At 30.2% G+C, this 14214-nt stretch overlaps 1 protein-coding gene across 1 annotated transcript in view; it reads left to right on the top strand.

The window, feature by feature from the left end:
- SI (sucrase-isomaltase) overlaps positions 1-14214 on the top strand; it is an 88849-nt gene that overhangs the window by 42532 nt on the left and 32103 nt on the right. Inside the window, exons 26-34 of the mRNA XM_025425462.3 lie at positions 1252-1455; positions 3926-4080; positions 5581-5749; positions 8344-8440; positions 8542-8654; positions 8737-8862; positions 10322-10450; positions 11391-11501; positions 13430-13492. Coding sequence (XP_025281247.3) covers positions 1252-1455; positions 3926-4080; positions 5581-5749; positions 8344-8440; positions 8542-8654; positions 8737-8862; positions 10322-10450; positions 11391-11501; positions 13430-13492 — 1167 coding nt within the window. The remainder of the gene's footprint in view (positions 1-1251; positions 1456-3925; positions 4081-5580; positions 5750-8343; positions 8441-8541; positions 8655-8736; positions 8863-10321; positions 10451-11390; positions 11502-13429; positions 13493-14214) is intronic.

Here is a 14214-nt window from a genome sequence, read left to right as displayed (position 1 = left end):
AATGTCAGGCTAAATGAATGTGTAAATTGCTTTCCAGGCAGTTTGGACAGTGTGCCTTACTTTACTTAATAAAGTGTGCCCATTTTACTTAGTAAAGTAGTCCTCTATTTGTTGGACTCGTTAGATGTTGTCTATAGCCGACTAGCTTAATTAACTAAGGTATTATACCACTAGGAGACAGTTTTTCAAAAGCGTTGTCTAAAGTTATTAAAACTTCTGAAATTGATGCACTATTATAAGTTCTACTAAGGGATAATTTCTAGCCAGTTATTTTGGTCATTCATTCAACAGAATGATGATTTGGTTAAACAAGACACGATTTATTTTTCTCTTGCAAAAAAAAGAGAGTCCCACACCTAATATACTGGCCTCTCAATGTCATCAATTTCTTATGATAATCTATTTCTTTTTATCCTCAAGGTTGTATTATGTCTTCTGTCATTATGTAGGCATTCCAAGCCCATAGGTAGAAGGAAGAAGGGCATCCTATTTTAATCAGCTTATACTCTTTTCTTTTAAAGAGGTTTTAGAGATCATATATAACTTCCTCAGAAGTGGCTGGGACATGTAGATGGGCATGTTGCTTCTCCCAGTTTAATAAATAAGAAAGATGGGAGAATGGGCTATTATAAGGCAACTAGCCCTCAGTACCACTATTTATCATTCTTTTTCTTAGGTCTTCGCTTCCACCCTTATATAAACCAATTACATTTTTTTTTAAACCAATTAACTTTGATCTTTGGCCACAGTTCCTATTCAAATACTGGTCAGGATATTATTGACCAGTATAAGGACCAGTCATGAAATAAGGAATGATATAGTTTCATTATAAGTAAAAGAAAAGAACTTTAAGTACAGGCCCTTTGAGGGCTGTTGTAGAGCCATTTTACACATCAAAGTCAATAGTCAATATGAATAGAACAAGCATGAAATCAAAATTTATGTGTAACATACTTAATTTTTGCAAAGACAACAGAATCATTCTATTTTCTGTTGAAAAGCTATGACATTTGATTCTCTTCCTCTATTGGTCTGTCTTTAGAGTCAAAATATAAAATTATATATAACGTTTTAGTATATGGTGTTTTGGGTTGCATAATAGGTATTTTGTGTAGTGATTATAATTTTATTTTAGTATTAAATAACAAAATTTATAAATTATACATGTGATTAAACATGTCTACCTGTTTTGAAGAGATCAATGTAACGATGCTTACAATTTCTGGTAACAAACGTGTATCATGTTTTTAGTCTTTTAGCTCCAAAGCACCAGAGTGTTACTTTCCTAGACAATCCAACCCATATTTAGTCCGTTCAACTCAGTATTCATCAATGGGTATAACAACTGACCTGCAACTTAATCCTACAAGTGCTCGAATAAAGCTACCTTCTGAACCCATCTCAACTCTTCGTGTGGAAGTGAAATATCACAAAAATGATATGCTGCAGTTTAAGGTATGTTTAATATAAACTCTCCCAATCCATGACTTATCTCCCAAGATGAGATTCTGAATAGCTTAGATATTTCGATTTTAGTGTAATATTAAGGATTATAAATTTAGTTGGAGACATTTTGATTTTACAAAAATAAAGCCTTTTTCCTATGCAACTCATAGCTAGGTGCTCAGTAAATAAGGCTTCTTATTTTTGCAACTTTGTGAATAATTAAACATGTACTGGTGATTTAAAAAACTATTGAATTCTTCTTAATACATAAATTACTTAGAATCGGACTATATTTATAGTACCATTAAAGTAAACAAAACAAAAAAATTAACAAAACAGGATACTATTTCCATTATTTTTAAATAGTGACCTGAATTTTCAGACCAATGCAGCAGATCTAAAATTTTTTTTTCATTAAATAGTACATTTACTGATTATTTTCTTAAATTGAAGTATAGTTGGCACAAAATGTTGAATTGGTTTGAGGTGTACAAAGTAGTGATTTCACAAATCTATGCATTATGCTATGTTCAACAGAAGTGTAGCTACCATCTGTCACCATATAACCTTATTACAGTACATTCCCTAAACTGTACCTTTCATCTCCCTAATGTATTCATTCCACAATTGGAAGTCTGCATCTCCCAAGCCCTTTCACCCACTTTGTGGAAGCCTCCACTCCTCTTGTCTGGCAACAATCAGTTTATTCTCATTATTTTTACTTAAGAGCTCCAAGGGAGTCCATTAAGAAAACTATTAAAAATGATACGAAGATCAGCAAAATGACTAGATGTAAAGTATCTCCAAAAAAATGTTTTGCTGTATGCTATCATTCACTGTTTAGAAATTGAAATGGAGGCAAGTCCTATTAGTAAAATCAAATGAGAAAAACAATCAAATTAGCAACAAAAAATATCAAAAATCATAGGAGTAAATTGTTTATAAGAAAAAGACTTAGAAGGTGTTGATAGATTTTTAAAAAGATTTATTTATTTATCTAAGAGAGAAAGCATACACCTGCATACTTTTGCTCCAACAAGATGGAGTGGGGGGGAAGAGGGAAAGTCTCAAGCAGACTCCCTGCTGAGCAAGGAGCAGTATTCAGGGCTGATCTGAAGGCCCTGAGATCACCATCAACCTGGGTCAAAAACAAGAGTTCAATGCCCAACTGATTGTACCATCTAGGCACTCCCCAAAAAAGTGTTGATAGATTTTAAATAACCTTATGAAAACAAGCACATTTTAAAAATCCCAATCCTGTTTTTTTTAAGTTTACTCATTTTCTTTAAGTTCATCTGGAAAAACAAACCTATGATAATGGCAATAGTTAAAATGCAGAAAAAGAAGACATAAAATTTACAGAATTTAAACAGTACTGAACTACAGCCAGAATTACCTGAAAGTTTATTGAAAGAAGATAGCATAAAAGATATATGTGTGTGTGTATAAAAGATGTGCTTGTGTATATACAAAATCAACCAAACATAAGCTCAGAAAAAAAAATAGCTACATTTATATCTTGCATCTGCCTAGTGAAAACCTTTCAAACCACGGATACAAAAATATAAATTCCACAGATAAAAATCTATATTTTCTCACATAACGATTAAATATATTTCAACATCAACAAACACTATAAACAATTAGAAGGCAAACAAAAAATGGATAAGTATTTGCCACATACATGACAGAAACCAAGCAATTACAACTCATGTAACCAAAAAAAAAAAAAGGTTAAGACCTCCTAAGCAGACATTTAATAGAAGAAATTAAATTTAGAGATAAAAATATTAAAATGCTTATATTAGTGGAAAATAAAAGGAACAAAAGGAGAGTTTAAAAAATGGGAAACCTAAATGTTGAATATCATGTAGAAAAAGGTTGATTCTCATCAGCAAAGAAATACATGACAATTTAAAAAATGCTTTTAGTTTAATAGGAAATAGTATTAGAGTACACATTTTGGTAAGAATATTAATTAGTATACTATGTCTGGAAAATAGATATTAAAGACCCTACAAATTTTAGCACACTAATACTAGCCTAATACTATCACTTCTCAGAAATGTACTGGGGAAATAAAGACATGAATAAACATAAATAATCATTAATATTCATTGTAGGATCATACATGTGACCAGAAATACTGAAACAACTTCTGAGTCTAACCATGAAGTGGTAAATAATTCTGTATATCCACAAAGGAGAATATTTAGCTCTCATTTTTTGAAGATTTCTCATTGTATGGCAAAATGAATTATAAAATATTAAACAAATGATAAAATGCAGTTCATAATTTGATCTCAATACATGTGAATGAGGTTTCCTGTATAGATAATGGGCCATAGATACAGAATTAAGAATTATTAAACAAGAATTCTAATGTTCTTGTTTGAGGAATTATTTGAATTATTTGTTATTTACATGATGTTTTAACAATAAGAGTGAAACATTTATTTTCATTGTTTCTCTGCAATAGATTTATGATCCCCAAACAAAGAGATATGAAGTTCCAATACCTTTAAACATTCCAGACGTGCCAACAAGTACCTATGAAAATAGGCTTTATGATGTTGAAATCAGAGAAAATCCTTTTGGCATCCAGGTTCGAAGAAGAAGTACAGGAAGAGTTATGTAAGTGATTGAATTATTTGATATGAAGAATATTTTTATTTTAAGTTAGAGGGGAAAAGTAAGATTTTCACTGTGCTACAGTATCAGTCATCACACTGAAAAGGTTTTTATTTCTATTAAATAACTTTGCCTGTTTTAACATTTTTAAACCAAACAATTATCACACTCATGAGACTATCATTAAGGATTAGTAAAATTTTATCTACATTTTGGATGTGATTTCGTTATTATCACACTCATTCTTCTAATCAAGTTACAACCAAAATCAAGATTCCTCTTGAAAAGTATGTGTGTTAACAAAATAAGTATTTGGAAATGTATTATGTAAATATTTAATAAGAAATTAATTGAAGTTGAAGTTTATTAATTCTGAAATCTGACAATTAATACTATCTCCACCAGGTATTAATGAAAGGAAATTATGATATATACACCTGTCTATATTTTTATGTTACAATGAATAAATTTATGTAAAAAGATTATTTTTATTTTAGTAAAATGTAGAGCTTGTAGACAAACTATAGTATATTAAAAGAAAATTTTACTAATTTAAGCTTGCCATGCTTCTTTATAGAAGATGTTGTCAGAATTTTTTCAGGTACTGTCAGGATGGATACAAATAATGAAGAAAATTATGTCTGTAGAGTTTTAAAAATTGTATGATGACAATATTTTTGTTTCAGAGGATAAGAAGTGAAGTCATTTTGTAAATGACTTCTGGTGCAATGGCATTATTTATTTTTATTTGGAAAGCATTATTTTTAGTAAATGGTTCTCCTAAATACTTAATATAGAAATTTATGTGTCCCAAATTATTTGTAATTATTACATTTATTTTTCCTTCCAACCTTAACTTCTTTTCTTCTTCCTTTACATTCTTGCAAATCACTAGAAAAACAATATATTCTCTGTAACACATTTCTTCTGGATTTATTTTTAAACACCAATTTTTATAAATACAAAATAAAAGAAGAAAATGATTGGGAGTAGTAATTAGGGAAAGCTTGGAATTAAAATATCCATCATGCCTTATAGTTTATTTTGATACTGATTTCATTTCATTCTATACATAAAAAAAGTTTACTGTGATTATCTCAAGGGAACAGGAAAACAGAACTTTTCATTTCTTGGAAATATATTACTTCTAGGTCATATTTATAACTTATTAATTTTATTAATAAGTTATATTAATATTAGTTATACTAATATTAATTTTATTTTTAAAGCAATATATATCTAAAGATAAACATATCATATTCATCATATAATTTATTTTATTAATAATGTTTAATAAATGAAACATACTTTAGATATTCTCTAACTTAGTCAAAAGAAAAATGTAGTGGGATAGTTCTTGTCATTTGGGGTTTCAGTACAACAATAAGGTATATAGAGAAAAATATTACTGCTTTTCAGATAACCTAAGAAAGAATTACCAAGTATTTGTAGTGCTAATTTGTATATATTTTCAGGATTAGAATTGTATTCTTTTCTTTTCAGTTGGGATTCTCAGCTGCCAGGATTTGCTTTTAATGACCAGTTTATTCAAATATCTACTCGCCTGCCATCAGAATATATATATGGTTTTGGGGAAGTGGAACATACAGCATTTAAGAGAGACCTGAACTGGAATACCTGGGGAATGTTCACAAGAGACCAACCCCCTGGTGTAGGTATCAATATTTGACCACTCCATGAGGCAGTTAAGACCATGATTAGGATCTCAGCAACTTCTCTGTAGGCCTAGACTTCAGTAATGAAGTAATGACAAGGGGGCCCCAGATTTGCTACTGTGATTTTCTAAAAAGCAAACAAAAAAGCCACAATAAATTACAGGTGAAGGCAGAGGACTGGATGGATAACATCCTTGATTACAGTGAAAAGTGAGGTGCAACCCATCCCTTATCCTCTCAACTATGTCGAACAAAATATTCAGATTCAGAATCCCCTGCCAAATCTACTTTAACTCTCAGCTTTTAGTAATTGACTAGAGTTGTCTTTGATTTTTTTTTTTTACTCCTTTGATACTGATTTGATGCTAACATTTTCCTTTATGATACCCAGCTACAGGTGTGCATTTTTATGAGGCCATACTATTAGCTACATCTGTAGAAAATGTTTTTATATACTCATGTCACTTTTCCCAATGTTTTGTCTTATTAATGGAATACATTTCATGAATATTTAATGCATTGCACAGCTGATATTAACTGTAATTTTTCTAACCATATCATGAAAAAAACATGTTTTAATAAAACATACTAGCTCATTTCCATTTTTCACACATTATTTGATCTAAAGGATATATTCAGTATGAGATTTTAAGTGTACTGGGGTGCCTGGGTAGTTCAGTCTGTTAAGCTCTGCCTTCAGTTCATGATTCCTGCGATTGAGCCCCACATAGGGCTCCCTGTTCAGTGGGGAGACTACTTCTCTTTTCTGCTTGTGTTCTCCCTCACTTTCACTTATTATCTCTGTCTTTCTCAAATAAATACAGAAAATCTTTAAAAATAAATACATAAATGTGTATACTATTGCAAACACTTATTGTGAGGTGCTTAAACAGCTTAATTCAAACTTAGTTTATAAAGGCTGTTTTTATTTGTATCAACTTGACAGTATGTTTTACAAAATGTATTTTTTTAGGGATGCCTGGGTAGCTCAGTGGTTGACCATTTGCCTTTGGCTCAGGAAGTGATCCCAGAGTCACAGGATCAAGTCCTACATTGAGCTTCCTGCATGGAGCCTGCTTCTCCCTTTGCCTATGTCTCTGCCTCTCTCTCTCTGTGTCTCTCATGAATAAATAAATACAATATGTTAAAAATGTATTTTTAAAAACTATGCAACCTAAGTATTGGCATTATTAGTTTAATATCATCTTGATTCCCAATATATAAATCTTTCACATGTTAATTACTGGGATACAGTGTGAATCAAAGAGGTTTCTTTCTTTCTTTCTTTCTTTCTTTCTTTCTTTCTTTCTTTCTTTCTTTCTTTCTCTTTTTTTCTCTTTCTTTCTTTCTTTTTCTTTCTTTCTTTGTTTCTTTCTTTCTTTCTTTCTTTCTTTTTCTTTCTTCTTCTTTCTTTCTTTCTTTCTTTCTCTCTCTCTTTCTTTCTTCTTTCTTTTTCTTTCTTTCTTCTTTCTTTTCTTTCTTTCTTTCTTTCTTTCTTCTTTCTTTCTTCTTTCTTTCTTTCTTCTTTCTTTCTTTCTTTCTTTCTTTCTTTCTTCTTCTTCTTCTTCTTCTTCTTCTTTCTTTCTTTCTTTCTTTCTCTCTCTCTTTCTTTCTTCTTTCTTTTTCTTTCTTTCTTCTTTCTTTTTCTTTCTTTCTTTCTTTCTTTCTTTCTTTCTTTCTTTCTTTCTTCTTTCTTTCTTTCTTTCTTTCTTTCTTTCTTTCTTTCTTTCTTCTTCTTCTTCTTCTTCTTCTTCTTCTTCTTCTTCTTCTTCTTCTTCTTTCTTTCTTTCTAGAGACAGAACACAAGCAAGAGTTATGGGGGTGGGGCAGGGGAGTAGAGAGAAAGTAGAGAGAGAATCACAAACCCACTCGAGGCTCGATCTCATGGCCCTGAGATTGACCTGAGTTGAAATCAAGAGTTGGAGACTTAACTGACTGAGCCACCCTCGTGCCCCTAAAGATGTCAGTTTGATTAGAGATCATTAACTTAAAGGTTTTGTGACTTTTGACAATTCATTTCATGACCCTGAGTATAAATTTTTTATACTGAAAAGTGAAAAGATCTAGCTGAGAATGAAATTAAATGTTTTGTAAACTATTATATAAACAAGATATTATCATTTAAAATATTATCATAAAAATAAACATAGGTATTACCATATAAGTTATTTGTAAGTTTGAATACTTTCATCATTTTAATTATTTCTAGGAAATTTTGTTATCAAAAATGAAGTTCCAATTTATAGATAAGATATACCTGTTGAAGGAAACCCAACTACCCTAATGGTTTTTACATCAGTTAATGTGACAGTATTTGTGGGTTACATGAATTTTCATGTACAGAATTACAAATCTGTACATGAATTTGTATGCTCTAAAGCAGTAATGGTTCAAATAATAGAGATTATTTTCTAAAGGAAATATATTTATTTTAATTTAAGCATAGTTTTGTGTACAAAGAGGAACTTTTAAATTCATATAGGCTCAATCTTATGATTAATTTAAATATTACTTTGACAAAACTCATATGCTATTTTTAAATATTATGCTCTTATTAAATATTTATATTATGTTTAATTTTTTATTTTAGTATAAACTTAATTCCTATGGATTTCATCCCTATTACATGGCTCTGGAAGACGAAGGCTATGCTCATGGAGTTTTATTACTTAACAGCAATGCAATGGGTAAAACAATCATTTGTTGAAATTCTCATATTTTATGTGACTCTTTAGTAAACTAATATCTTATATGTAAATAAACATGTAATCATATTTTGAATTTCCAGATGTTACATTTCAGCCAACTCCTGCTCTAACTTACCGTGTGATTGGAGGAATCTTGGACTTTTATATGTTTTTGGGCCCAACTCCAGAAGTTGCAACAAAGCAATACCATGAAGTATGATTATATAATTTTTTAAAGTTTTCTTTGTAAAATAGAGTAACTCTCTTAGTTCACAAATAATTTTTTTTCTCCAAAGGTAATTGGCCGACCAGTCATGCCACCTTACTGGGCTTTGGGATTCCAAATATGTCGTTATGGGTACAGAAATACTTCACAAGTTCAGCAAGTATATGATGAGATGGTGGCTGCTCAGATCCCCTATGTATGTATATTAGTTTTAAAACAGTGTTAAATGTGTTATCTATTAGAGCAAAATGAAGTAAATAAATAGACTTTAAAATTAAGCATTTGGCAATAATTGATACTTAGTTTTTTTGTAGCATCTAATGACTTAGTTATGAGATTTTTATAAAGTGTCTTTATTAGATGAAGGAAAAGGGATAATACCATTCCTTTTTCTCCTTTCTCTCTAGTCCATGACCCTCAGTTGTACTAAATAAGACATTGTGCACTTGGTTTTCTCTCACAAACTTTGAGTTGCCTAAGAGTCAGATATATTTCCCATATTTTCTTTATATGAGAACAAGACTCCACAGAAACCTACTTCATCAACTTATGTGACAAATTATGGAGAAGACATTGGAGATGAAACTGAATGATTTTTGCCCTGGAATAGGTGAATGTTAGAACACAGAACTCTTCAGTAAACTAAATATTATCGAGTCTCTAGAAACAATCATCCCTGTGATTTTATTTTTTAGAAAGATTAAGGAATACCAGGTGTCTTTCTGGGAGCACTTAAACAGTGAAATCCAGAATGCTTGGTATATAAGTACTCACTCAAAGAAGAATAAGGGCCTCATTATAAGACTTTGGTACATGTATTAAAATCAAGTATATGATCCCTGAATACATTATGAGGAAATTAATTGTATAGGTAGATGATACAGAAATATGCAAGTGAAAATTTTTTATAAAAAGGGAGTTTTTTCCATTATCAATTGGGTCCACTCTACCAGCTGTAGTTTTATAACACCTAGAAGAAGAAATTGAATTAATGTCTATTAACAGAAAATAATTTAAAATTTTGTTATTTAGGTCTAAATTAAAGATGTCATGATAGAATTCAAACATTTATTAGTTTAAGCATATTTGTTAGTAACTATTTGTAAGCAATATTTTGCTTATTTAAGCTTGGGCTATCATTCTAAAAAGATTTCAGTAGATAATAAAAGAATCTTAGTGGATTTGCTAATACTTTTTCCTTTCCCTCTGGCAATGTTAGAATTATTTGAAATATTCCCCTCTTGCCTTTATGTTTCTGGAAATAGAACAGCATCTATTTCTGTATATGTTGTACAAAATTCCAAATTGCCATTTATTGTAATTTCATTGCCTCGTAAATCCTTTACTCCTGTGTCTTCCTATTTCCTTTGGGAAGTACATAACAAAAGGTACTGATCTGAAGGAATTTTTAGAAATGAAAATTGTTAAGTGTACTGTTAATAAGCAACATTTATATGAACTTGTTCATGGACTATTTTGCATTTTATATGTTAGGTTTTTTTTGTTGAACCTTGTGTTACTTACTTAATTCTCTTTAGGATTAAGTGAAAAAGCATTTAAAATTTCATAGTGCTATTACTTTTATAAGATGACAGAAAGAGATGCACTGACTCCTGTGATTCTTACCCCACTACTATATTCTTCATATGTTTTAGGATGTTCAGTATACAGACATTGATTACATGGAAAGGCAACTAGACTTTACAATTGATGAAAACTTCCGTGACCTTCCTGCGTTTGTTGACAAAATAAGACAGGAAGGAATGAGATACATTATTATCCTGGTCAGTATTTATATTTTATATTTTTCTGAGACTTATTATCTTGATTTCCTTAAAATTTCTCTCTTAGAATGAGGTGGGAGGGAGGTGTTTCAAAATAGAAGACCTTTATTTATTTTATTTTATTATTTTATTTTATTTTATTTATTTTATTTTATTATTTATTTTATTTATTTTATTTTATTTTATTATTTTATTTTATTATTTTTTATTTTATTATTTTATTTTATTATTTATTTATTTTATTTTATTTTATTATATTTTATTTTATTATTGTTTATTATTTTATTTATTTTATTTTATTTTATTTTATTTTATTTTATTTTATTTTATAAGACTATTACTTTAAATTCTTCCTTTAACATTTTTATTTACATGGGCCACTACCAGGCTACCTTTACATTTTGGTATATCCTTAGAGATTTAAGATTGAATCTGGAAGTCAAAGGCATGCTATTGTCTAATAATCATTGGAGCTGCAAACTAGTATCAGTTTATAGAAGCTATCACAAAGTAATGATGGATTTTTCCATTTCTATACAATTCTCAAATCATTCTATGGGACTACTTCTTATGTTGGTCATGTTTAAAAATTTGACTTCAAGTTAGTGATTCAGTGGGGAGAATATTTTATCAATATCTTACAGGAAGCAAGCTAGGCAGGCAGTAATCCCACTGGTAGAAATAAAAACAAAATGAAAAATACTAGCAATCTTTCTTGAAATCATAACAAATACATTTTCAAAAGTTCTTAAAATTTCCTTCTATGGGATTTAGAGGACAATCTAGCTAGAACATTGAAGTGTATACTGTCTATTTGTCAGTCTATGTGAGAACACAGTAAAATGATAATGTAATTGTGGAAAATTTGTTTCATAACAGTGACTCGAGTGACTATACTTTATTCCAGAGTTACCTGGTGTGTCTTTCATTTTAATTTTAGGATCCAGCAATTTCAGGAAATGAAACAAAGTATTACTCCGCATTTGAAAGAGGACAGGAGAAAGATGTTTTTGTCAAATGGCCTAACACCAATGATATTTGTTGGGCGAAGGTACTGAATTGATATCTTGAGATAAAATAAGCATAAAATGTTATTTCATTGAAAGTTTCTATTGAGTAAGAAAAAAACCTGTTGACATATTCAGAGGGAGAGATACAGAATACAGAAATGTAATGATTTAATAGCTAATAAAATAATACGTATTCTGATTTCAATTAAAATTATTAGAAACAGTGAATTTGTATAGTTCATATGTCTAAATACTATTTGTTTCATCTTTAAATTGTCTTTTATTGCATTTCTTAGAATGTCTTGTATTTTACTATAAAATTAACATTAATAAGATGGTTGTTCATTATTCTACACTGCAAGTCATTTAAATGTTTGTACATCTTTCATTAATAAAAGAGACAATGTTTTCAAGGGCTATACTTATATTCCTGACTTGAACAAGGAATATAATTTATTGAATTACTTTTAAGCAAAAATATTTAGACGGGTATATTAATACAGAAATATCCTAAATTTGGTTATATATAAAAGAGTAAACAAAAAATCCATTAATTCTAGCTAGAATGAAAAACAAAAACAGATTTCTGTAACGGGAAACACAATGAATTGCAATGTAAAATATTTTTTTTTTTTAAATCCTGGACCAAAAATAGCACACTAGTGATAAAAGTGGTGAAATTAAAATATGGCCTTTAGATTACTTAATAATATTGTATGAATGCCGATTTCTTGGTTTTAATAATTGTAGAGAGGTTATAAATATGTTAACATTAGTAGAAACAATGAAGGAAATAGAACTCTAGTTACAATTTTTGTAGCTTTCTGTAAGTCTGAAAATATTTCAAAACGAAAAGTTAAAAATAAAATAGAAAACATCATACAATAAACTTAATGAGGAATCATAACATTTAAGAAACATGCAAGTATAGGGCATGGCATGTTGGCCACAGAAAGGTTGTTTTTTTTCTTCCTATTTTCTTCCCATTCAATATATCTGTACATTTTTCTCAGTTTTCTGTCTTCTGTTCCATTCCTTTAGAGTACTATACTACATCAGCAACTAATGCTTTGTAGGTAATTAGTCCTTCGGAATTATCTAGATTTTTTTCTATATGGAACTATCTAACTTTTACTTCACAGATACAAATTCTCAGAGCTTTTAGCATGATTGAATGTGGGTTCAAGTTGTGTGTTTGTGGTTGAGGTAGCAGAACACATTGGTAGGCATGGAAACAGAGATGAAGGTAGGGAGGGTGAGAGAGAGGAGTATTTAGTACTAATTGTGAAAACTAAGAAAATATTTGCCTCAGCATGGCATTATCCAACTCAAATTTCAATTCCTTTTAAATAAAAATATATTTATTATTTTTAGATTTTAATACTGGAATAATTATAGAAACGGTTTTATTATAGAAACAGTTTTAGGGATCCCTGGGTGGCGCAGCGGTTTAGCGCCTGCCTCTGGCCCAGGGCGCGATCCTGGAAACCTGGGATCGAATCCCACGTCGGGCTCCCGGTGCATGGAGCCTGCTTCTCCCTCTGCCTATGTCTCTGCCTCTCTCTCTCTCTCTCTCTCTGTGTGTGACTATCATGAATAATAAAAATTAAAAAAAAAAAAAGAAACAGTTTTAATATACCACATTAAATTAAATTTAGTATATGCCTTCATATTAGTTCTTGACTAGAACTTTTGGTTACATGCATTGGTTTTAAAGTAACTACTACAAAGATTGGGATTCTATTTCCTATTTGTGATGTTAAAGAGGAAATTAATCTGGAAATGGGAATAGTTTGCAAATGATACATTTACCAAAACACAAACTGAAAAAAACAATTGAAGGAATTACTGACCTGGGCATCTTTGGTATAATAATATGCTTCCAAAACTCTATTATACTTTATTTACAACATAGTCATATCGTGCTGAATTTATTTTCAACTATTTTCCCATTTTTCTTTCTCTGTAGGTTTGGCCAGATTTGCCCAATATAACAATAGATGAGAGTCTAACTGAAGATGAAGCTGTGAATGTAAGTTTTACAATGATCAACTACAATTCAGCGCTTGGACTTAACGATCACTTTGACCAATAATTCAATTTGAATATTTTCTTTAAAAAAAAGTAGATTACTTACTTTTAAATGATCTATACCAGGCCATATTTAAATTGTATGGTATTTCTATTCTTAATTTTTGGAGGAATATCCATGCTGTTTTCCTAAGTGGCTGCACCACTTTGCATTCCCTTGTGCACTTCCAACAGTGCACAGGATTCCAATTTCTCCATAGCCTTTCCAAAACTTATTGTGTTTGTTTTTTGGATAATAGCCCATGATAATAGGTGTGAAGTGATATCTCATTGTGGTTTTGCATTTCCTTGATTATAAGTGAATTTGGGTATTTTTTCATCTACCTGTTGGCCATTTGCATGTGTTCTTTAGAGAAATGTCTATTCAAGTCTTTGCCCATAATTTAACAGGTTATTAGCATTCTTTTCTTTCTTTCTTCTTGATTTCTCTTTCTATCTTCTTTCTTTCTTCTTTTTCTTTCTTTCTTTCTTTCTTTCTTTCTTTCTTTCTTTCTTTCTTTCTTTCTTTTCTTTCTTTCTTTTTTCTTCCTTTCTCTCTCCTTCTCTCTCTCTCCCTTCCTTCCTCTTCCTTCCTTCCTTCCTTCCTTCCTTCCTTCCTTCATTCCCTTCTTTCTTTCTTCTTTTCTTTCTTTCTTTCTTTCTTTCTTTCTTTCTTTCTTTCTT

This window comes from Canis lupus, chromosome 34 (genome assembly GCF_003254725.2).
Source record: "Canis lupus dingo isolate Sandy chromosome 34, ASM325472v2, whole genome shotgun sequence".
Taxonomy (NCBI): domain Eukaryota; kingdom Metazoa; phylum Chordata; class Mammalia; order Carnivora; family Canidae; genus Canis; species Canis lupus.
Note: the sequence above shows the minus strand (reverse complement) of the source record. Positions and strands in the feature narration are given on the sequence as shown.